We start from the raw sequence: 25,568 nt of genomic DNA on the forward strand, positions 1-25,568 counted from the left end.
TCCATTATTAATATATAACCTTCATTTATTGTTGTACGATAATATAGGAGCAATACGAGTGTTCCAAGAAACTCTGGTAGAACTGATTCCCTCATACTTAGACTGCAATGTGATTTTGGTACAAAGAAAAACAAACCCTGATGAAGTTCTTTCAGAGGAAGAAATGCATTGGCAGGGCTGTTTCATTTATGTTTTGAAGAATAATAAGGGGAATTATTTTGAGACTTCACACTTCGGCTCCCATGTTATTTTGGTCTTGGAGACGCGAGTATTGGGAGCCCCACCATAAAATTAGGTGTTCTTCGTGAAGGGAAGAGAAAACAAAAGAACAAACTCTAAAATACAATTGTTGGACTCTTGAGGCACTCCCATCTGTGTGTTGGGGCCTGTAAAGTGTCTAACTAAAGTGCCAGACTACAGGCCAACTCGGGTGACTCATTAGCAAATTCATATGTGAACTAGACAGCACAAATTAGAGGAAACTGAAATACACATACAATTTGTGTCCACATTAGGAATACATTCTGGTTACTTTCTGTAGATTACACATTTAAGGACCTGAACTGTAATGGTACCTCCATAGGTAAACTCTGACACCAAGCAGGGTATCCAGGGAGGCTCTGTCCCACTTCTAGGCAACGTTATCTGATTAGGTTAGTTTTCTGAGGTCCACTTGTCTGATTATTTCACAAGGCCATGGACATTCTTCTTCAATCTGGTTGACCAGGGGGACTCTCTCAAACTGGGAGTGGACTTCAGCCTCAAAAAGGTTTGAAAAGAATGTTGCCATTTGGCATCCCCCACATATGAGCATATTGCTGTGGCAGTTGGATCTAGATATAAAATCATGTTCTCTGTAGTGCCGAGAATGGGATACCAGAGTTATACTGGTGCCTTCACTGAAATAGGCTGACTTGTTTGCCAGATTAAAATATTGAACAATAGCGTGTATGGTAACCCCTTTGTTTTTGCATACGAAGTAGCATTAACCGCATCGCTGCTGCGGTGATTTTTGCGCTGTGCGCCATTTTTTAAATTACCGCGATACATGACGAGCTCAGCTCGTCATCAGCACACGCCACCCGTGGGTGATGACGAGCTGAGCTCGTCATCAGCATCGAAGGAGTTAAAGCTGGTAGTAAACATAGCAAAGATGTTTGTAACCATTTATTTTGGGTTAGACCCAAGCAAAATGTAAGCACAGCATATCTTTCTTTTGAACCCCAACGATGAATAGCAACCTTTGTTCTTGAATTACATGAAAGGATATTCACTGCTATCAAAGTAAATAAATATTAACACTCCTGGATACATGGTGCTTATATTAATATACATTAGTTCTAGCACAGCATACACAGGGGTAACACTAAAAAACTGATTTTCGGACTTGTGAGATAAATTCATGTCTAATAAGACTACTCTATAAATAGAGGTATCAGCAGATGCGGATGTTGAAGACAAACAACAAAGACCCCATAAAGGTTCATACAATACTTGATTACTATGGAATGAATTTGCTTACCTGGGATTCCCAAAATGGCACATCCTCAAAATTTAATAGTGCACAATGCATTGATGCCAAACGAAGACAGTCCCATTTAGATTTCTGTAGTAAGTTTAAAACAGATGACTGGTTTATGCTTGCAGTAAACATTGTTCCCGAGGAGAAATCTATCACTCCTGCTTTTAGAAAGGGTTGTACACATCCGCGCTTACATGACAGAGCATTTATTTTGGCATCATCACCTAAGAGGGATAAAGAATACAAAAAAAGAAGGACCCTAAGAATAAAGTCAAAGAGAATGTTCAACTTAATGGGATTGTGGTCCATAATCTACCTGAATGGCAACATTGTTTAATAATAACCTCTGTTTTAATGATGCGCACACATTCTGGTAATATGTAGGTCAATCTATACGTCAGGTAACCAGCCAAAAGAAAACCATGTATTTTGTTGCAAACAAAATGAAAATGTGTTTCTAGATAAAAGTAACAGAGCATGAAAAGCATGCTGTTCCCAACAAAGCACTGGGTCCGAGAAAGGCAACATTTCCTTCAAAATTTTACTGAGTTTTATCTTGCACAAAGATGTTGGGCACTTGGTCGGTTCACTTATGAGCATTTTTTAGAGAAAGTGGAATAATTTCCCAGGCAATAACTGTAGGAAGCTGGCTCTGTATATACTATACCAAAGTAAGGTACAGCATGCACAGAGTCCAGTGGAAACCCAAAGGTAGACAGAGGTAAAAGAAGATAATACCTTACTCTCTATTTCTGGTAGTGTGGGCGAGCAGTAAGGCTTTATCAGAGGGTAGTGTTAAGCATTTGTTATACACACTCAGACAAGAAATGATGTCGCACACTCAAAGACTGAACTCAGACCAATTTGTTTGTATCAAAATTATTATCTAGTTATTTTATTTCTAGAACCAAGCCAAGCCTGGTGCAGGTAAGTGAAATACTACTTTGTAAGATTTATGCAATGATTTACAGTTGAATGCAGATTCAAATGCAGTTGGTTGAATTACATGTAAGAGAATAATCAGAATTATTTTTCAGTTACTTTGCAAATTACAATAATCGTTACTTCTTAGATTACTTTTTAAGTTACTTTTGCTAATCAGTGTGATATGTCCAGATATCACACTATGACATTTCCTAGACAAAAGATAAGTAATTCACTTTTGATACATTTGCAGTTTTTCAAGTTTTCATACAAACCAACTCCACACAAGAATTTTCAAAGGAAAAGCAGTCAATGCAATCTTATGAATGGAAATTAAGTTAATGGTTTACAGAAGTAATTATTTGGGGGAGTTGGCATTCTGGGGTTAGAACCAGGGTTCCCCGAGGGTTGAGGATGGACTCTCAGAACATCCTCAGAGGCCTTAAGGGCGGCCATGTGCAAAGAGCTAAGGCCCAATGTTATCCAATGGGGGATAGGGTGCCTCCAGCTGGTGGCTGCTCACGAGCAAGCCACAAGGTTGTTGGAGCCAAGCTCCTAGGGTTTAGCTCAGGGCAAAGGGGGATCTGAGTTAGCACACACATCGGCACAGGGGTGGCCGGGTGCAGAGTGCTGATTAGGCGTTGGGTGCCCTGTTTTCAATGGGAGTTGCCGGTTTTGGATCTTTGCTGCAGGCTCGGTCCAGAAAGACTTGAGGAACCAACAGCTGGGCAGTTAAATTGGAGGGCTCAGAGACGTAGGTGCATCTCCGATTCTATTCTCCAGGACGGATGGCGCCTGGAGGCAGGGGGGTCTTTTGAGTTCGGATTTCACCTTACCAGGCCCCTTGCGGTTGGAGGGTCTCTGTGCGGGGTCTCTGTGCAGAGGGTGCAGGTGACGTTGGGGAGTCCTGGAGGGGTTAATTCATGGTGGACTCAGACTCTGGAGTGCTGGGGGACATCGCTGGGACAGGTGGGCCACTCAGACTTGGGCTGTAGGTATCAGGTGCAGCAGTGGTTCCAGGTGTCAGGTTTCTTTGTCCTCAGCAGGCTCAGAGTCTTTCTTGGCTGTTTCTTATGAACAGAGCTGCTGTTCACAGGAGATTTGGTCTTTGTTGAAGGTTGTCAGTCCTCCCAGGAGTGTTGGAGATCGCTGGCTGCAGGGCAAGGTGACTTTTGGCACAGGATCTCTGGAAACTACAGATGGGCCAGTAGGGCAAGGGCCAAGTCAGTTCTTCTCTACAGTCTGCTAGGCGTCTTCTTTCGTCCTTCTTCTTCTTTGGTTGCAGGAATCTGCTATTTGGTTCAGGGCTGCCCCCTAAATACTGTATTTAGGGGCATTTTAGGGGTCTCAATGTCAGTAGCCAATGGGCTACTGCCCTTAGGGTGACTACACCCTTGGTATGCTCACCCCATGTGGGGGAGTGGGCACAATCCCTAACCCTGATTAGAGAGGGCCTGCCAACTGCAAGATAGCATGCACCGAAGAGTGGGATTCACCTCGCCTCCCCACCTGAGGGGTGGGGTTGGCAGAGGTGGGCACACCTTCTGGGCTGGTCTAATTTTTCCCGCCTGTCTTCCTGCCAAAAAGGAGAGGAGACCGGAATAGGGCCTGCTCCTGATCGCGGGGGGTCGCGTTATAAAGTCAGCAAGGCCTTTAAAACTCCCTTGCCACAGATGGCTCTTATTGGCCTGGGGGAGGTGTGACCACCTCCGCCCAGGAAAGGCTTTGTTTCTGGGCTCAGGGAGCAAAGACTTCCACCCCAGGGGTCCAGAAACATGTCTTGTGGTGGCAGGCTGGTATGTACCAGTCAGGGAACCCACCAGAGGCTGATCGTTTTTCAGGGGGCATCCCTAAGATCACGGGTACTCATAGTACGGCCCGCGGGCCAGGGGCGGCCCGGCAAACCTTCCCTGGCGGCCCGCGGACCTTGCAGACATGTACCCGTGTTAATTTTTTTTTTTTACAGTGTCAGCAAAAACCCCTGCAGCAGCGCGACTCAGACTGCTGCTCTGTGGGGGCCGGGCGATTCCCTTCGTAGTCAGAGTGGGGCTGCAGGGGGGCTAAGAGGTGACAAAGCCTCATTAACAAACGAAGTGTCTTTTGAAGACGTGTGAAGTGCTCCGGTAAGGCTGTGTTTGTGGGTGTGCCTGCCCAGAAGCTGTCTCAGCCCGGGCACACACGGGCAAGGTGGAGGGAGGGAGACAGGGAGGGAAAGGGAGGGCGAGAGACAGGGAGGGAAGGAGAGTGAGGGAGAGTGATGGCAGGAGAGTGAGGGCAGGAGAGTGAGGGCGAGGGAGAGGTAGAGCGAGGGGAGGAGAGAGTGAGGACGAGGGAGAGGGAGGACGAGGGAGAGGGAGGGAGAGCAAGGGAAGGAGAGAGCGAGGGAAGGAGAGAGTGAGGGAGGGAGAGGGCAGGAGAATGAGGGAAGGAGAGAGCGAGGAAAGGAGAGAGTGAGGTAAGGAGAGAGTGAGGGAGGGAGAGGGCAGGAGAATGAGGGAAGGAGAGAGCGAGGGAAGGAGAGAGGGAGGGAGAGAGCGAGGGAAGGAGAGAGTGAGGGAGAGGGAGGTCGAGGGAGAGGGAGGACGAGGGAGAGGGAGGGAGAGCAAGGGAAGGAGAGAGCGAGGGAAGGAGAGAGCGAGGAAGGGAGAGAGCGAGGGAGGGAGAGAGAGAGAGTGAGGGAGAGTGAGGGAGGGAGAGTGAGGGAGGGAGGGAGAGGGAGAGTGAGGGAAGGAGAGCGAGGGAAGGAGAGCGAGGGAGGGAGATTGAGGGAAGGAGAGAGTGAGGGAGAGTGAGGGAAGGAGGGAGAGGGAAGGAGGGGGATGGAAGGAGGGGGAGGGAAGGAGGGGGAGGAAGGAGAGAGCGAGGGAAGGAGAGAGCGAGGGAAGGAGAGCGTGGGAGGGAGAGGGAGGGAGAGTGAGGGAGGGAGAGTGAGGGAGGAGAGAGTGAGGGAGGAGAGAGTGAGGGAAGGAGAGAGTGAGGGCGAGAAGAGGGCGAGGGAGAGGGAGGGCGAGGGAAGGAGAGAGTGAGTGAGGGAAAGAGAGAGGGAAGGAAGGAGAGAGGGAGCGAAGGAGAGAGGGAGGGAGAGTGAAGGAGGGAGAGGGAAGGAGAGTGAGGGAAGGAGAGAGTGAGGGAGAGTGAGGGAATGAGGGAGTGGGAAGGAGAGTGAGAGGGAAGGAGAGCGAGGGAGGGAGAGCGAGGGAGGGAGAGAGAGGGAGGGAGAGGGAGGGAGAGGGAGAGAGGGAGGAGAGCGAGGGAGGATAGAGTGAGGGAGGAGAGAGTGAGGGAGGAGAGAGTGAGGGAAGGAGAGAGTGAGGGAAGGAGAGAGTGAGGGCGAGGAGAGAGGGAGGGCGAGGAGAGAGGGAGGGCAAGGGGAGAGGGAGGGCGAGGGAAGGAGAGAGCGAGGGAAGGAGAGAGCGAGGGAAGGAGAGAGTGAGGGAAGGAGAGAGTGAGGGAGGGAGAGAGTGAGGGAAAGAGAGAGTGAGGGAAAGAGAGAGTGAGGGAAGGAGAGAGTGAGGGAAGGAGAGTGAGGGAGGGAGGGAGGGAGAGGGAAGGAGGGAGAGGGAAGGAGAGTAAGGGAGCCCGCCAAGAGTGAGGGAGCCCGCCAAGAGTGAGGGAGCCCGCTAAGAGTGAGGGAGCCCGCTAAGAGTGAGGGAACCCGCTAAGAGTGAGGGAGCCCGCTAAGAGCGAGGGAGCCCGCTAAGAGCGAGGGAGCTCGCTAAGAGTGAGGGAGGGAGACAGAGTGAGGGAGGGAGACATAGTGAGGGAGGGAGACAGAGTGAGGGAGGGAGACAGAGTGAGGGAGGGAGAGAGAGGGAGACCGAGGGAAAGAGGGAAAGGGAAGGAGGGAAAGGGAAGGAGGGAGAGGGAAGGAGAGAGGGAGACAGAGGGAAGGAGGGAGAAGGAAACAGAGTGAGGGAGAGGGAAACTGAGGGAGAGGGAAACAGAGTGAGGGAGAGGGAAACTGAGGGAGAGGGAAACTGAGGGAGAGGGAAACTGAGGGAGAGAGAGGGAAACTGAGGGAGAGGTAAACAGAGTGAGGGAGAGGAAAACTGAGGGAGAGGGAAACAGAGTGAGGGAGAGGAAGACAGAGATGGAGAGGTAGACAGAGATGGAGAGGGAGATATAGAGAGTGAGACATTCAGAGTGAGTGAGACAGAGGGAGAGAGGGAGTGAGCAAGACAGAGGGAGAGAAAGAGTGAGACAGAGGGAGAGAGGGAGTGAGTCAGAGGGAGAGAGGGAGCGATACAGTCAGAGTGAGGGAGACAGATGGAGACAGAGAGACAGAGGGAGAGAGAGGGATGGAGAGAGAGGGAGGGAGAGAGAGTGAGGGAGAGAAAGAACGAGAGAGAGAGAGATGTGTGTATGCCGGGTCTGGTGGCTCAGTGGACGAAGGCGTCCGCTGCGGGGACCTGTGATCAACCTCATGGTCACAGTTTTTTTTCTTGTTGCTCTAGCCCCGCCCCTTCCCCCACTGACCCCGCCCCCACCAGTGCGGCCCTCGGACATAAACCACACTGTAAATTTGGCCCCCTAGAGAAAGTTTGTGAGTACCCATGCCTAAGATCGCCTCTGAGTGCAGTTTTCATCAAATCCCACACTGGCATCAGGGTGGGTTTAATGTGCTGAGAAATCTGATACCAAACTTCCCAGTTTTCAGTAAAGCCATTATGGTACTGTGGAGTTCATAATGACAAACTCCTTAAACATATACTCTTAATGGCATTACTGCACTTACAATGTCTAAGAATTGGTCTAGACACTGTAGGGGTACAGGGCTCATGCACCTGTACCCTCCCCACTGGTGTAATGCACCCAGCTAGAGGGGTGGCTGACCTATGCCAGGACAGTGGATTGTAGGCATGGCACACAGGGATGTGTGCCATGTCGTCTCTTCACTGTGTTCTGCACAAAAACATGCCGCCTGCAATGACAGTGTGTGTGTTTAATGGTGCAGGGCCTCGAAGGGTGGCACAATAAGTGCTGCAGCCCTTAGAGGCCTTCCCTGGCAACAGTGCCCTTGGTACCCATGGTACCTTTTACAAGGGACTGACATGTGGCCATAGAGGTGCCAATTGAGGGTACAAGGTACAGTTTTGGGAAAAGAACACAGGCCCTGGGAACCTGATTGGAAGGGACCCAGGGCACATCAAGTCAAAGTGCATCAGTAGTCCGGCAAAAAGTGGGGTGGTTACTGCAACAGAAAACAAGCTTCCTACAATAACTTAGACAATGATGGACTGTTCAACCAGACAGCCTCAGGGTGGTCTTAATTCAATATTTTGCATTCCTCCTCCACTTTTTCTGACCTCGATTTGGCTGGTATCAGGACTAAGCATGCTTTACCACTGCTAACCAGTACTCACGTGCGTGTGCTCGCTCTCCTAAACATGGTGCTATTGGTTCATCCTCAATTGACCTGTAGCCGGCCCACACTACATTGCAGTTGGCCTGAACTAGTCACTTTGTCACAGTTTGGTGCGGCCAGACAACCCCAATAACGATTTTTGCTTCTTGCCACTACTTTACTTAAAAGTGTTGAAATTCAATATCTCCATTTCTACTCATTTGATTTTTGTTGTTTTGGTCTAGTTTTATTTATTTAAATTAGAGCAATTTGTCTAACCTGGTGTGAAATCATTTTGTGTGTTTTTTTTCACTGTTTTAAGTGTTGCACACATACTTTGCATTCTGCCTCTAAAGTTAAGCTTGACTGATCTGTGCCACGCTACCAGAGGGCAAGCACAGATTAATTTAGGGTTTGCCTGCCCGTTACCCGGACTAGGATAGCGCTGCTTCATAACCAGGGGCAAACCCAGTCAAAAACAACCCAATCTCTAACATGGAGTTTTCAGACATGGGGGCGTGGCTAAGCACGCAATGGCGGAGGACGCGTTAGGGTAGAGCTCCGTGCCAAGCTCCCCTTCCCTGAGCCGTTTCTCCGCCAAGTTAAATCCTAGCCGCCCGAAACTGCTGGCGGACCCTCCCGGAGCTCTCCTCGGCAATCTGGCCGACTTTCATTTCGGGGCTCCGACGAGGCTGACCCCGACCTATCCTGCGGACCTCCTGCGGGATCCGCTGACACCTGGCCGGCGGGGCAACTGCGGGAGTCCGAGGCTTGGGCCCAGCTCACAGGCCCCAACTGGTAGGCCACGCCACACTGTCCGTGGCCCCCTGGCCGGCTGCTGCCGCGCTGAGAGCAACCTCCGGTGGCCCGGCGATCACCTTGACCTGCAGCAGGACTCCAGCGGAGGGCCCGGACCAAGCGGGAAGTGGGCCCCCAGCCCCCACATCGCGGCCGTCGCGCGACTGCTGCCCTGCTCCTTGGACCTCCGGAGGGCACACCTGGGGCACATCTGGGGCAGGCGAGGCGTGGAGATCTGCCCCGGAGAGGCGCCGGTGACGTGGCGGCCCCGACCAGCGGGGGCCCCTCTACGAGACGCAGTGCAGCCATCGGAGCCACCCGGTGAGTCCCTCCTGCGCCCGCCAGCATAGAGGAGCCCACGCGGAGCGACGGCCCGGGCATTGCGGCCCCAAGACCCGCAGCACAGCAGACCGTCCCTCCCCTCGCCTGGACGCCACACCACTGCCGGAGACAGGCTGACCGCCCCCCCCTGAGGCGGAGACACGCGACGGTGTGCCTCACGCCGGGCCCGCCTGCGGGGCCCCCCCACGGGGACACTCACTGCCTGAAGGTCGGCGAGGCACACGAGAGGCTGTGACCCGGGCCGGAACCGGTGGTCGGACCCGTTCACGACGCCTGGACCCCTCGGACTCACGCACAGTGCCGGCCCCCCCGGCCCCCACTACAACTGGGGCGGAGTGACTGGGCCACGACCCGCTAGCAATCCGGGGGGCAGTCGGCGCGGCCGCGGACCGCCAGGGACGAGCACGGGCGAAGGAGGGGACAGGGCACCCCCGCCTGCGCCGAGGCCCCGCGCAAGGCCGCCCGCTGGAGGACCCCCCCCCCTAGGGGACAACAATGACGGCCTAACCAAAGGGACCTGCCAGCACTCGCGGGGCCCCAACCCAGGGACGTAGCGCCTCAGGGGACACCGTCACTGGAGCAGCGCCAGGGGCCGACCCCGCAGGACAGGCGCCACCCGCACATGTCCGGGGGAGTGCGGACCCGCACCGGGACCGGAGGGGCCCTGCCGAAGGGGAAGACGGACAAGCGGGCACACAAAATGGCCGCCGAGCAACTGGCTGCGAGGCTTGACAGCGTGCTGGCAGCGGTGGAACGGATGGAGCAGTCACTCCAGCAAACTAGAACCTCCCTGGAGTCCAAAATTGATGGGGTCGCAGTGGACCTGACCCTCCTGCGTGATGACCATAGGAAATTGTCCGACCGAACCAAGACCCTGGAAGGCGCAGTGAAGGAGATCGAGCCCAAGGTCACCCAGACTGACAGACACGTACAGGACCTCCTGAACAGAGTGGAGTTCCTGGAGGACAGGGCTGAGGACGCGGAAGGGAGGGCGAGACGCAACAACATTAGACTTGTGGGGGTTCCGGAGAAATGGGAAGGGAACCGCCCGGCCGAACATGTGGAAGAATGGCTACGGACACTTTTGCCCGAAGGCTCGCTGTCACCGCACTTCGTCGTGGAGCGCGCACATCGGGTGCCAACGAGACCCTACACCACCGGCACCAACCCGAGGCCGCTGCTCTTCAGGATACTGAACTATAGGGACAGAGACACGGTGCTGCGTGAGGCACGGCGACTGGGCGAGGTGCGCATTGATAACGCGTCGATCATGTTCTTCCCCGACTACACCATCCAGGTGCAGCGCCAGAGGCACGACTTCATGGCAGTGAAGAGGAGACTGCGCACCGCGGGCCTCAAGTACTCCCTACTATTCCCTGCCAAGCTGAGAGTGGTGGCGGGAGCTAGCACTTACTTCTTCAACACACCCGAGGAGGCCGACGAGTGGCTGGACGGAGGCACGGACACGGCACCGAAACACTCTCGCGGAGGCGAGACGAGGACCAGGCCACGAGCACCACGACGACGCCGCAGGCACAGGACCCAACAGTCCCAACGCGCGGAGGAGGGGGCGGGACTCTCCCCCACACTGGACCAGATGCTCCGAGAACAACGCGATGCACTGCAGAAGGTCTCCCAAATAAGTAACTCATCCTCCCATGAGACGGCCCAGGAGGACGGCCGACAGCCGGTACCCAGCGACGACGACGAGGCCATATACGGGATCCCGAACTCACAGATCTCGATGGAACTGCCCATCGTCACGCCGCAAACATCAGACCTGATCCACTGACCCTACGGGGGATGTCTGCATTGGCCTTGCCATGACGAGGGAGGGGTTGGCAGTGGTCGCCTGGACGATGGTGCGCAATCGGCGCCCGCCACTGCTGGGGCCGCCCCCCCCCCCCCCCCCCCCCCCTGCCAGCTGATCGAACTGTGGACACCTGGAACAGTGAGTAATGCCCTTATGGCACTAGTGGTAGGCTGGGAGGGCGTTGAAGGGGTGGTCCTTTAGCGCGCATCTGCGCCTGGTCGCATACAGGATGGGCGATTTGGAGCATTGGACCGCAGTGGGCGGCCACTATTGTCCTGTATTGTATGGCTCAGGGAAGCGGCCTGCTTCCCCTAAAACTGACTATACATACATCCTGTCGAACTTGTGCTTAGCACACACTGCCCCTTGAACAAAGCGAGACTGTTCCTCTCTCTTGAGAGTATGGACGGTGGCCCGTTCCGCCACTGCCCTTTTGGTATTTTAGTGGGGTTAGCCCGCTGTTGGTTGTTGTTCTTTACTGTTTTTTTTCCCTGTCCTTATGTTTACCCAAACTTTGCTGAGTGTAATGTGGGGGGTGGGAACGGAAGAGCTGGGGGAGCCACTGCTGGGGCCTTTGGTGATGCCGCTGCTATTGGGAGGGTCAGGGGGGAATGTATATTGCTGCAATGTCTGCCATAAAAATATGCACGTGGAACATTAGAGGTATGCACACACCCGCGCGCAGGTACCAAATCTACTCCTACTTGAAGAGGCAGAACGTGCAGGTCGCGCTATTGCAGGAAACACACCTGAGTGGGGCGGAGGTGACAGCGCTGAGGCGGAGATGGAGGGGACAACTGTATGCCACTGAATACTCCTCGTACGCCCGCGGGGCGCTGCTATGGGTAAAACCGGGAACCCCCTTCGTGATGTCGGACGTACACATAGATGCGGAGGGGAGGTATGTCCTGGTGAAGGGTCGCATAGACGGGCAACCAGTGGTCCTGGCGTCCATTTACGCCCCTAACACGGATCAGGGCACCTTCCTGGCGCGTATCTCAGGGAAATTAGCGCCCTGGCACGGCGTCCCATGGATCCTGGGGGGCGACTATAACGCGGTACTAGACCCAGTGCTGGACCGTTCGGTCCCGCCGAGGCCAGAGGCGACACCCCAGGGGGCCACGAGGGCACTCACACAGTGGGCGACCCAGTGGGGTCTGAAAGATGCATGGCGTGCGCACAATCCGAACACTAGGGTGTACTCGTACTTCTCAGGAGCACATGCATTACATGTCCGCCTCGACAGATACATGGTGTCAGCGGACATGTTGCCCCATATCACTGACTCACAATACCTGGGTAGGACACACTCCGACCACAACCCCCATACACTGCACATGGCCTGGGAACGCCCGCGCCCGCCAATCCCCACGTGGCGACTGCAACCTGCATTACTGCTAGACGCCCCCTTTAGAGATTCCCTACAGGCCAGCGTAGCGCAATACTTCGAAGATAACTCAGATACAGCATCATCCCCGAGAGTAGAGTGGGACGCATTCAAGGTGGTGGTACGGGGACATTGCCTGAGCACTCAGGGGAGCATACGGTGGAAGTTGGAGGAGGACTTGCGCAGGGTGGAGGCGGACCTACTCGGCGGGGAGCAGGAGGCGGTGGAGGGTGCAGGTGACCGGCTGCAGGCGGCCCGGGCGGAGCACGAAACGCTACTGGAACGGCTGCGGCACGTCAACTTTGCGGCCCATTCGGCGCGAGTACACCAGCACGGTGACAAGCCCGGCAGGCTATTGGCCTGGTTAGTCAGGCAGGAGGAACGCACGGAGCCGGTCTCCGTCATCCGCACAGCTGAGGGAGACCTAGTGTACACCCAAAATAGGATACACCAAGCGTTTGTGGGACACTACCGGGCCCTATACAAGTCGCAACTGAGAGTAACTGCGGCCTACATAGCAGAATACCTGTCGGACATCCCGCTGCCCTCCCTTATAGGCTCGCAACAGGACGCCCTGGGAGCGCCATTCTCCGCGGATGAAATACGCGAGGCCATCTTCGCACTGTCCAACGGCAAGTCACCTGGCCCGGATGGACTGCCCGCCGAATTTTTTAAGGCGTGTTCAGACACGCTGGTTCCGGAGTTGCTCAAGTTGTACAACACAGCAATGGAAGAATCAACACTCCCAGACTCGCTTAACGAGGCAAACTTGGTCTCGCTGCTGAAGCCAGGCAGGGATGGCGCACTCATGGGGTCCTACAGACCGTTGGCCATGCTAAATACCGATTATAAAATTTTCACCTCACTCCTGGCCCGCCGCCTGGCCCTGGAGGCACCTACTCTGATACACGCCGATCAAAATGGCTTCATGCCGGCGCGGAGCACGTCTCGTAATCTACGCCGCCTCTTCCGGATTCAGGAAGCGGCTCTGACGCATTGGCCTAGATCGGGGTGCCTGGTCCTGGACCTGGAGAAGGCCTTCGATTCGGTGGAGTGGCCATACCTGGGAGCCGTGCTGGACAGATTTGAGGTGGGAGATGCATATGCCGACATGGTCGGTCTGCTCTACCAGAGACCCAGTGTCCGAGTGCGGACGGGAAGGCTGCTGTCGGAGAAGATCGAGGTGCGCAGAGGCACCAGGCAAGGCTGCCCCCTGTCCCCCCTCCTCTTCTCCTTAGCCATCGAACCACTAGCAGCTCTGCTACGGGACAGAGGAGCGGAATGGGGGATCCCATTGGCTGACGGAACGCACATAGTCTCACTCTACGCAGACGACCTGCTGCTTTATGTGCGGGACCTCACCGCGGTGCCAGCCGAGCTATCGGACGTCTTCCAGAACTTCGCAGAGGTCTCGGGCCTCAGGGTCAACTGGGCCAAGTCCGGGGCATACTCGTTTAACCGTGATCAGGAGGAATGCGATGTGCATCTTGGAGGGGCCAGGCTCGCTTGGTACCCGACCACGTTTAAATACCTAGGACTGCACATCTACAGAGACCCACAGGATTTACTAGAGGGCAACCTGGTGCGCGCCATTTCTTCTCTGCGAGCCCAGATGTCCTTCTGGAAAACCCTTCCGCTGAACGTGCCCAGCCGCATCGCTCTTACTAAAATGATAGCGCTCCCTAGGCTGCTATACTACTTCGCGAATATCCCCACGTATGTCCCCACGCGGATATTCCGCGATCTGGAATCAATGCTCCGTGGCTTGATCTGGAACACGGGGCGACCTCGAGTGGCGCTGGCTAAACTGTACTCCCCGACCGCGGAGGGCGGACTGGCTGTCCCCAACATGGAGCTGTATTACCTGGCCGCGCAGCTCCAATGGGTGACGTACTGGCTCAGCGATGCACATCTGGACGATACGGCCACTGCGGACTACCAGTGGACACATCCCCAGACCTGCGCCCTGTTTCACCCATTGACCAAGGGACCCCGTCCCCTGCCCATGCATGTGGCCGTGGCCCGCAAATGCTTTCTCCGCAGCCTGAAGCTGACGCACAATACCAGGCCATATGCTCCTGCCCTCCCCCTGCTGGGCACCCCCAGGAGGAGCGGGATGGTTACGCAGCGCAAACTGGACCACTGGGTCGCGGCTGGAGTAGAGACCATGGGTGACCTGTATTCTGACGGAGCCCTGCTCTCATTTGCGGAGTTATCTGACACCACGGGACTCCCGGCCGGGCAGTTCCTACTCCATGCATCGGTACTGCGGGCATACACTGACTCCTGGGGTGACATCCAGGATGAACCGCCAATGCACCACCTGGTCCAATATCTACATGTAATGGGCAGAGGCTCGCACATCACGCATTGGTTGGCGCAGGCGCTTCTTATCCACACGCAAAAACCCACGCAGCAGATTAGGGCTAAATGGGCGGCGCACCGTGGGAGGGACTGGACGGACAAGGAGTGGAACCTAGTACTGGCTAGCCCCGTGAACATCCCCCGCAATTCCCGCTTCCGTGTCATCCAACTATACATCTTGCACCAGGCATACCTAACGCCAGACAGAATAAACAGATACTTCGCAGTCGACACTGCTGCTTGTCCCAGATGTGACCTGTTAGGCGCAGACATCCTGCACATGCTTTGGCACTGCCCAACCCTGACCGCGTACTGGGGGGAGGTGACCTCACTCCTGAATCACAGCACGGGCCCGGGCCTGCCGGACACGTGGGAGGCGTGCATCCTCGGCCTCTATAAAAGAACCAAGCTAAACAAAACGCAGGCACGGTTCTGGGATCTGGGCCTCGTTACGGCCAAACGGCTGATTACGCGACACTGGAAGCGACGGGAACCACCCACCCCAAAACACTGGTTCGCATCCTTTACCAACTGGGCCGGGGCGGAAGGCACGGCGCTCCGCCGGGAAGAAATAGCGGGCCTGCGGCAGTTCCCAATAGCTCAGCTCTGGGATGGCATCCTGGGGTCCCTGAAGGGGGAGGGCACTGTCAGAGGGCTCACGTAGACTAGGTGAAGCCGGAGGTGGGTCACAGGGGCTAATGCTGTATCGCAGGAATCATCGCAAGCGGCGCCACCCCCCCCCCACCCTACCCCCCCCCCCTGACGCAGACAAGAAACAGCCAGCGCGTAAACCTCGGATACGACCCAACGCCCACGCAGGCGCCCGTCAGCGGCCATTGCCCAGCAGCGCGCCCCAAGCATAAAACTGCTGACATCGCCCCCGCAAGCACACTCCACCCCCCCCCCACCCACTATCACATATATGTTTACATGTTTGTAGTATCGGACCCCTGCTCACGGACGGTGGCCTCTCTGCCCCCTCGTGTTGAAGTGGGCAGGAGCCGCTGACGGCGCTACGGATGGCGACTGCAGGCGTGGACGCTGATAGCCACACCGGCAGCGAGGCTCCTCCACCTGAACGCCACATGCTCCACTAACAAGGCCGGCGACCGATGGCACATCATGGCCCGCAGGGGCTATCCCACTCCAAGTTCAGGCACACTTGCGCGCGCACACCTCTGACCTCCAGTTGCACTGTAACAGCATCGGCAAACGACACACCGTACAGAGGTGGCACCTACTAACACCGTGCCTGTGGGACAGACTTCGAGTGGGGAAGCCGCGATAGGAACATTGGGACGCACCGATACGAACTGTTTTGTTTAGTTTGCCGATTTTATGGCTCAGTTCTAGGAAAAATGAAAAATGAGGCGTCATTTATGGACTTTCCCTTTCTTGACCTAAGAAATTGTGATTATCTTCTCCATGTCCTAGCACACCGGGGACACAAGGGACGCAATGACATGCCCTTTTTGTGATGGCCCACACACCCACGATTTACCGTTCATTTGCAGCCGGCCCGCAGGGTTGTAGGCTTTGCTATGTGTACTGTACCTTTGAACATTAATAAACGTCTTCAAAAAAAAAAAAAAAAAAAAAAAAAAAAAAAAAAAAAAAAAAAATGGAGTTTTCAGACATGTCCCCAAGAAGTAAAGACACAATCCTCTATTACAAAAGAAAGAATGCCCTAAGATTGGTGATCATACCCACAGATTTCCTCCTATTTGGTTCCAACCTTTTTAAATCTTATTCACTTTTACTGTGTGAGGTAGATGAAGATCTTGAAAACTGGTACAGAGCAGAGATTATACCAATTTTCAGCAAAACAATCCAGTATCCTGATGAAATTCCACACAATCCAATTACCCATAACTGGCAACATAATCAAACAACCACTTGCCAAAACGCATATCCTGCTATTTTGTAGATGTTTGCGTATTCTCTAGGTGCTAACCTAGCAACAGTTACCTGTCCGGAACTGTACCAAGCACAATGAACACAGAAGTGTGAGTCTCAAGAAATGCCAGTTGGAATAAACATAGCAATGGAACACAAATCAGCGTAATCTATGTGGATTCATAGTGTTACTGTATGCAAAATTCAGTGCCCATGAACTTTGATTTTAGGTTTTAGGCTGCCTAGAACAAAATCCACTGGAGACATTGTCTCACAACAAGATTGAGATTCTGTTTCACCAACGCAGAGATTTGCATTCCAAAACCAAAAGACGTACCACTTTCACAAGGGCCTTCTCATGTTACACAAGCAACCCATAGTTTGATCACAACTTACTGGCAGTATCCAGTTTTAGTTCTAGTTAGGACCTAGTTTCCATAGGAAAAGCATTTTTTGACTTCTCTATAACTTTGGCGTAACTTGACCAATCTTCATGAAACTTTCCCAGAAATGTGTCAAGGTAGATATTGGCTGTCATGGAAAGTTTGGGGTGATCCCTGCAGTGAGGACTGAGAATTTGGGGCGTGAAAAATGGGTTTGTTTGTAATGTTAATCCCCATAGGAACCTACTGTGTGAAACACTGTAGTATGTTGGGTATATGTGTTTTAGACTTTATGAAAAAGGTGCGATCGCCACACTTAATGATGTCATCACGACGTCCGAATAACCAAAAAAATGGAAAATAGGTCTGAAAGATCGTTTTTTTAGAAACTTAGTACAAAAATACGAGTTTAAACATGCTTTGACAGAAGTAGGTATATAGTAATATGTATAGTGCAATGTCCAGAATAGATTTTTTTTACATATTTCTGGATGTGTTGGTGGTCATTCAATGTCTGCTTGTGTTTTCCGTTTTCACGACATGACCGGGTGAACTAGGATTACTTCGGTAATCCGCCGGAGTCACCGCAAAAACATAAAATAGGTTTTAGAGATTGTTTTTATAGAAACTCTCTAGAAAAACATGACTTTAGAGAATACTGTAAGAAACCCCTAGTGTGTGAAATACTGTAGTATGTGTGGATATATGTGTTTTAGACTTTATGAAAAAGGTGCCATCGCCTTGGTTAACGATGTCATCACGACGTCCGAATATCCATGAAAACGGAAAATAGGTCAGAAAAATGTCTTTTAAAGAAACTTAGTACTAAAATATGAGTTTATGTTTATGGTAATATGTGCAGTGCAATGTACAGAGTGGATATTTTTAAATATTATGTTTGGATGTGCTGGTGGTCATTGAATGTCTACTTTTGTTTTCCATTTCGCGCTGTATCCGCGGGGAACATAACGTCGTCGCATAGATTGTCAAAAACAAAAGAAGAAAAAAAAACTTTTGAAAAAACGTCACAATATTTTGGGTACTATGGTGGCTCTGACAAGAGCCGTTGTGTTGGTTGTGTATATATGGCTGCAATACATAAAACTGGATGCAGAGTTTCATATTAGTTAGAAGCACCCTGTTGCCTTCATCTGTAAAGTGCACTCCATCATTTCTATAAATTCCATGCATGTCAAAATGCAGATTGTTGTTATTGATACACCCCATGCGATGGTCTCTGAGGAATGCAGTAACAGTTTTATTAACATGTTTATTGGCTTTGCCAATCTGTGGACAGAATTGATTTGACCACTTCCAAGCTTTCTTTCATTAGGATTTCCAGCCCTATGTGCCTAGGTCATTGCCACCACAGTGTACAATCATGAGGTGAGGAGCTTGGAAATCCACAATGGATTTAATCAAAGACAGCAACTGATGACACTTTAACCCTCTCTGGCCAAACCAGGTAATATGAAGATTTCAAGAGCTGTTTCATGGATTTCAAAGCTGCATTTGACAGGGTACAGTGCAAGAAGCTATGGGCAAAATTAGCCAGCTGAAAATTTCCACTACTGCTACAACTGTTGTGCACCAACAGTTGAAAACGGGACATGATTTTCAAGAAAAAGTTCCACACACAGGTCTAAAGTAGGGATGTGCGCTGGCACCAAAATTAAATAATGTCTACTTAGCCGATCTGATGGCGCAATTGAACAAGGTCAACTGGCATGCGCTAAAACTGGATGCTTACCAGTTTTCTAGCCACCTTTATTCTTATGATCTGATTCAAATAAGGAAAACCAAAGTATGACTTCAAAGACTGATAGATGCCCTTGAGCTATGCATTCATGAAAATGTCATGGAAATAAACCTGGCTAAGGCCAAGGCGATCGCTGTGGGCAACAGTCTAACAAATACATCAAAGTGGGTTTTGTGAGGCACTTAGGTCAAAACTGTGAAGGAAAATAAATACCTAGGGATTCTGTTTGACAATAAAGGAAAATTTACATCTCACTTGCACCACTCAGAACTAAGGGGCTGGCCCTAATTGCAGCTTTCCAAAAATGAAATAGATCTTTGAAAGGACCTGCACTTCTCCCTGTGTAATGCCCTCAAAAATGCTACCATTAATGACATACAGTAGCGAGGCACTGGGTGGGATGGACGCCAAATTCTCAGACCTCATATTTTATGTTATGTTAATGAGAATTTGTAAAGCGCACGTACACCAACAGGTTTCTTGGCGCTGGGAGATACCTTATTTCATCCTTGGAGACAACGCACAAAAAGTTTAATCTAATTGTAAGCTTGCAAGAAAAGCCTTGTCCACCTTTTTCCTGAAACACAGATGGTCAGTTTCTAATCTCAATGACAAGGGCAGGACATTCCAAAACTTGGGTCCTCGAAAGGTTGCAAGTGTCAGATTTATATTGTGATAGCCACACTGATTTTCTTCAATTTACTAGGAAGGATTGAAACCACTTTAAAGCTACTCCTCTGAGACTTGCAGCAGCAAGACGTTCCATCAATATTGCATGATTAACGGTATCGAACGGCGCTGACCAGCCCAGGAGGATCAGAGCTTGAGTGCAGTCGACATCTGCTTTGTCTTTTAAATCATCCATGACAGATTTGGTAGAATGGGAAGATCGGAAGCCTGCCTGATAAGGGTCTAAGAATGTGGTGTCTTCAATGAAGGCACTAAAAAGTTTAGCCATGTGTGCCTCTAATACCTTAGCTAAAAGTGGCAGAAGCGATCTAGGCCTATAATTATCTAACCTCTGTGGGTCAGACCCTTTTTATTTCTGGAGAGGGATGATTACCACTTCTTTAAAGGCTAGTGGGACTGTCCCTTGACTAAGGGATTGGTTAAGTAGGGAAAGGACATTTCCTGGAAATACTGAGCAAATGGCTTTTTGTATTTATGGGGGACCCATGTCATTTGGTGGAACTGTTCATTGCTCCGGCAGGAGAGGGTGGCCATGTAGGAGGTGTTATTAATTCCAGGTGGTTCCCTCACATTACCATTGTTGGAGTCAATGGAATCCTGAATTTTCATGATTTTTTCAAGGAAAAATTAGTTTAGTTCATCACATAGCTTCTGTGTGGCAGAGATGGAGGGGGTCACACGCTCGGGATTAGCTAGCTCTTTTACGGTGTTGAAGAGGTCTTTCGTTTTGTTGTTCGAATTTAGTATTTTGTTAGAGAAGAACATCTTTTTAGCTTCTAGGATGTCTTTTTTATAGGTCACAAGTTTAGTGTGGTAATATTCTCTGGATTCTGGCGAGTAGGTGCTACGCCATTTCCTTTCTGCCTGACGTACTATGAGTTTTGCTGTTTTTAGGTCAGCAGTGAACCATTTGGATGCTTCATGCCACCTGATATGGGAGGTTTGATTCTGAAGAGGAGCATGTATGTTAAAAGCATTCAATTGCCAGTTGGTAATAGCTTTTCCAGTTTATCTATATTGTCCGGTAAATCTGGCGGTTTATTTCTCAGGGTCTCGCATACGGATTCTGAATTGATGCAAATCCACTTCCTGGATACTCATAGTAATGAAAATATACATACAAATTTTCTCCCTTCCATGCTCGGTCTCTTAAAAAAAGCTATAGCCAAGCAATGCACATTTGTGAAAGCATGCTACAGGTTAAAGGTCACAACAGAAAAATTCTTAAGCCAATACCTATGGCAAGAAATAAGCAAGGCCGCATACAATTTACGAGCAAGAAGTTATATGGAACAGTCTCTGGACACCCAAAATCTCAAGTAACTCTGCGAACTCCAGTGTACTTATTCTACTTTCCAGAGAACCACAAATAAGTTAATGGAGTCACAGTCCTTGCTCAAGAACAAGCTCACCTTCTCAAAACATTACAACAGTTGGATGGCAATTCAGAACTACAAAAAGCTGGTGCTGCAACAATACTTGGAAGCTGGCTTCTTGATTCACCTAAAACAAAAATGTATGAAGTACAGATTTGGGGATGCCCCATCACTACTACGAACCAATTCGGCAAAGGTCACTGGAAAAATGTGTTAATGCAGTTGCAAGATCAGGTGAGCTCCCTGACTCAAGAACTGTGTGACAGGCTTGTCACCTTAATTTCTGAAAAGACAGATCTCTCCTATAACGTCATTAAATGCCATCACTGTAATCCTGAACAGGTGAGGGACAAGCATCTTCTCAGGTAGAAGCTTTGGTCGAGGAAATTCTTGCTGTCCAATAAACCCAAACCCGCCAGCTGCAACTCTAAATCAGAGTCCACACATTACATTTGCCCGGTAAAAGTTCTGCTTCATATCGCCCCCGCAACACTTCCTGCACTATCCATACTCCTTAATGTCACCTCCTTTTCAGGCATTGTGCTGAAGGGATTCATCAAAACTTACTGAAAGAGCACAGTCTTGATCCCAGGGAGGAAAGCAGCTACAGAACTATTTCCCTTCTCCTGGCTAATCAAAGATGGGGGAGAATTATGTAGCTCAGCAACTCTCCAATCACTTGAAAAATCATACATTTTGGACACAGCCCAAACGGGGTGGTTCTTCATAACTTCAGATCCAGTTCTACTTCAGTCTCATGTGAAGTCCCTCAAGGCACCTCATTTTCTTCAATTCGCCACGGCCATTGCAACAGAACTACGATGCACCATCAATGCCACCTTCAAGACCGGCTCCTTCCCCGACGACTGGAAACGTGCGGAAGTCAGACCCCTACTCAAGAAGCCCTCAGCAGAGCCCACGGACCTCAAAAGCTACCGGCCCATCTCCCTCCTACCCTTCGCAGCAAAAGTCGCTGAAAAGACAGTCAACGCACAACTAATAAGGTTCATCGAAGATAACTCCATCCTTGACCCGTCCCAATCTGGATTCCGCAGCAACCATAGCACCGAGACCACCCTACTCGCCTCCACAGTTGACATTCGCACCCTCCTTGACCAAGAACACACCTCGACCTCTGAGCAGCATTCGACACAGTCTCCCACCGTACACTCACTGCCAGACTCCACAACCCTGGCATACAAGGAAGGAGCCCTCGACTACATCCGCTCGTTCCTCACCGGCAGAACCCAAAGAATCAGACTGCCACCCTTCCTCTCGGAACCCACGGAAATCAACTGCGGAGTGCCCCAGGGATCATCGCTCAGTTCAACCCTCTTCAAGATCCACATGCCCCCCCTCGCCATAGTCAGACAGCACGGCCTCAGCATAATATCCAACTCCGAGGACACCCAGCTCATCCTTTCCCTCACCAAGGACCCCACCACCACATATTCAACTTCCAGGAAGGAATGCAGGACGTTGCATCCTTGATGAGCAACAGCTGTCTGAAGCTCAACTCAGAGAAGACAGAAGCCCTCATCCTCAGAACCTCCCAGTTAGCATGGAACAACACCTGGTGGCCCACCGGCCTCGGCAGCCCCGCGGACCACGCCTGAAACCTCGGCATCGTACTAGACTCCTCCCTCTCCATGAACTGACAGGTCAACGCCGTCGCCTCCAGCTTCTTTAACAACCTCCATATCCTATGCAAGAACTTCAAATGGATCCCCCCCCTGAGACGAGAAAGACTGTCACCCACGCAATCATAACCAGCAGACTGGACTACGGAAACGCCCTCTACGCCGGGATCAACAAGTCTCTACTACACAAGCTCAAGACAATACAGAATACCGCAGCCAGACTCGTCCTTGGCATCTCTTGACACAAACACATCAGCCAACACCTACGGAACCTCCACTGGCTCCCTGTTGAGAAGGGAATCACATTCAATATACTCAGCCACACCTACAAATGCCTCCACAACACAGGACCCCAATACCTCAATGAAAGAATATCCTTCCATGCACCCAAAAGAAACCTCCGATCCACAAACCTCGCACTCGTCGAAACCCCGTGCATCCGCAGAGCCAGAACAGGAGGGAGAGCCTTCTCCTAGATCATGGCCAAGACCTGGAACGAGCTCCCGATCGACATCAGACGCGGTCCGTCCCTGAACATCTTCAGGAAAACACTCAAGACCTGGCTCTTTGATTAAACTGTGCTGCCTTACCCCCCCTCCCCAGCGCCTTGAGACCCTCATGAGTGAGTAGTGCGCTTACAATACCCTGATTGATTGATTGATTGAATGGTTCCTCTGATTAAATCAACTATGCACGGTCCTGGTCTTGAGTCCACAACATCTGAGGGTCCTGGTTTGTAGGCGCCTCTATTCTATCCAGACTGGACTGAGCAAGTGCTGTATCCTTGGCTTCTCACAAAGATGCAGGCCAGTTTACAACTTCTTCAGAATCTGGCTTTTAGATCAGTTTATGAGCTTAGTAAACTTAAACACATGACAGAGACCCACCGTTCTCTTCGCCCGCTACCGGTGGAGCCGAGAATCACATTTAAAAACAAGTGGCTAGTTCACAAAGCCATACATGGCACTGCTGCTCCTGCCGTCTAACCCCATATCTCCCACGACAATCCCTCACGCGTTGCCTCTGAATTAATGGAAATAGTACCGTACTTTATGTTTTAGAAGACTTCTGTGTTAGTTACAGCCATCTCAGTTTTAGCGCCCAGAATTGTGAAACTGCCTGCCATTACATTTGTGCAATAAACAAACAAAGGTGCCGGACAGTATGGATTATTAGAAACAAATGCACACCTAGTACAATGAATTACTAGGCTAACAAACCATTTGTGTTTAGTCACTAGTTTTTTTTATGAAAAGATTGTAAACAAATATTTTGGCATCAAGGGATACACCACCACATTTACAGAGGTTCACAAATGCATTGAAAAAACCATATACAATACATTCAATCAAATCATACACATGTAACAATTGTGATAACAATAAATATAGACAACTGTGCAATGCCTCAAAAAATTACGTTGTTGAGGAACCAATCCTGAATAAACAATGAACAAGTGGACTGGCAAGATGACAAACTAGCCTACTTGTTTCCACCACCACTAGATACGTGTTAAATTTGTCATATGGTGCGAAAAATAGGAAGACACAAAGACTATACAACAGTGTAGAATTGTGTGAATTCTATTCATATTAAGCCCTGCTAGTCCAGTATCTGGGTGGAGCAGGACGCCGACGCGTTTCGAACCCATTCAATGAGTTAAGGGTTCTCCTCAGGACATGGATTGGGGAGGTCGTTGTCGCTTATGCTTGGGATGTCAGGATACTCCCTCGATGTGTAAAACACTAAGAAGTGTTTGGGGTGCCGGTGCGCCTAAAGTCAATTTGTATTTTGATGCGCCTTCGTTTGTAGGCTTGTAATTCTATACGCGAACACGTGCGGCAGCCGCCGCGGCAGTTCAACAAGTTTGGGACGATGTAATCGAGCTCTGCAACCAGCACCCAAGCGGCAAGAAAATGGCAACGCATTGCCATTTTCTTGCCGCTTGGGTGCTGGTTGGGTGCTGGTTGCAGAGCTCGATTACATCGTCCCAAACTTGTCGAACTGCCGCGGCGGCTGCCGCACGCGTTCGCGTATAGAATTACAAGCCTACAAACGAAGGCGCATCAAAATACAAATTGACTTTAGGCGCACCGGCACCCCAAACACTTCTTAGTGTTTTACACATCGAGGGAGTATCCTGACATCCCAAGCATAAGCGACAACGACCTCCCCAATCCATGTCGTGAGGAGAACCCTTAACTCATTGAATGGGTTCGAAACGCGTCGGCGTCCTGCTCCACCCAGATGCTGGACTAGCAGGGCTTAATAGGAATAGAATTCACACAATTCTACACTGTTGTATAGTCTTTGTGTCTTCCTATTTTTCGCACCATATGACAAATTTAACACGTATCTAGTGGTGGTGGAAACAAGTAGGCTAGTTTGTCATCTTGCCAGTCCACTTGTTCATTGTTTATTCAGGATTGGTGCCTCAACGACGTAATTTTTTGAGGCATTGCACAGTTGTCTATATTTATTGTTAGCACAATTGTTATATGTGTATGATTTGATTGAATGTATTGTATATGGTTTTTTCAATGCATTTGTGAACCTCTGTAAATGTGGTGGTGTATTCCTTGATGCCAAAATATTTGTTTACAATCTTTTCATAAAAAAACAAGTGACTAAACACAAATGGTTTGTTAGCCTACTAATTCATTGTACTAGGTGTGCATTTGTTTCTAATAATCCATACTGTCCGGCACCTTTGTTTGTTTATTTCATAAGAGTGGTCCAGGCAGGTCAGAGACAGGACCCAGCCTTCCCCCCCCTTTTTTTCCGCATTACATTTGTGCAGCATCATAAACCATTCTTCCATTCGTAGAGCCTTCAAGACTCACCTTTTCCAATAATTTGCCTCTGCACCTCTCACATATCACTACACCTGTTCTATTGCCAAGATACTATAGGTGAAAACACTTGTACAGGTATCTATCAAGACATGTTTTGCAGGTTTAGGGAAGATGTCAGTGGTCAAGAGATTGGTTTGTGGGGCTCAACGAAATAAATTAGTCTCACATTTTGCAAGGCATGTCATTGGACTACGTATGCAAGCTGCTCCTCATTTTACTGATCACAATCAACACAGTAATCACCATCAAAAACAGCAGGCACACACAAAGGCAAATCAGGAAATGACTTGTCCAGTTTACTCTTTAGAATTAGGCTGGAACTCGCCCCCCCCCCCCCAAATAAGGAATTGACAGAGCTCTGCACCTGTCCATATTCACATAGGTGTAATGATCAGGCAACATCCGCTAAGTGGACTCGTTGTAGCTGCTACTGCACAGTCTGGAAAAAAGGGTTTTCATACAAAATACATATGAA

General features: G+C 50.6%; 1 protein-coding gene across 1 annotated transcript in view; it reads right to left on the bottom strand.

Annotated features, from left to right (window-relative positions):
• The window catches only part of GSAP (gamma-secretase activating protein), a 764,805-nt gene that overhangs the window by 312,195 nt on the left and 427,042 nt on the right, over positions 1–25,568 (bottom strand). Inside the window, exon 16 of the mRNA XM_086967359.1 lies at positions 1,523–1,746. Within this exon, the coding sequence (XP_086823485.1) occupies positions 1,523–1,746 (224 nt within the window). The remainder of the gene's footprint in view (positions 1–1,522; positions 1,747–25,568) is intronic.

The sequence above is a fragment of the Lissotriton vulgaris genome, chromosome 1_1 (assembly GCF_964263255.1).
Source record: "Lissotriton vulgaris chromosome 1_1, aLisVul1.2, whole genome shotgun sequence".
Lineage (NCBI taxonomy): Eukaryota > Metazoa > Chordata > Amphibia > Caudata > Salamandridae > Lissotriton > Lissotriton vulgaris.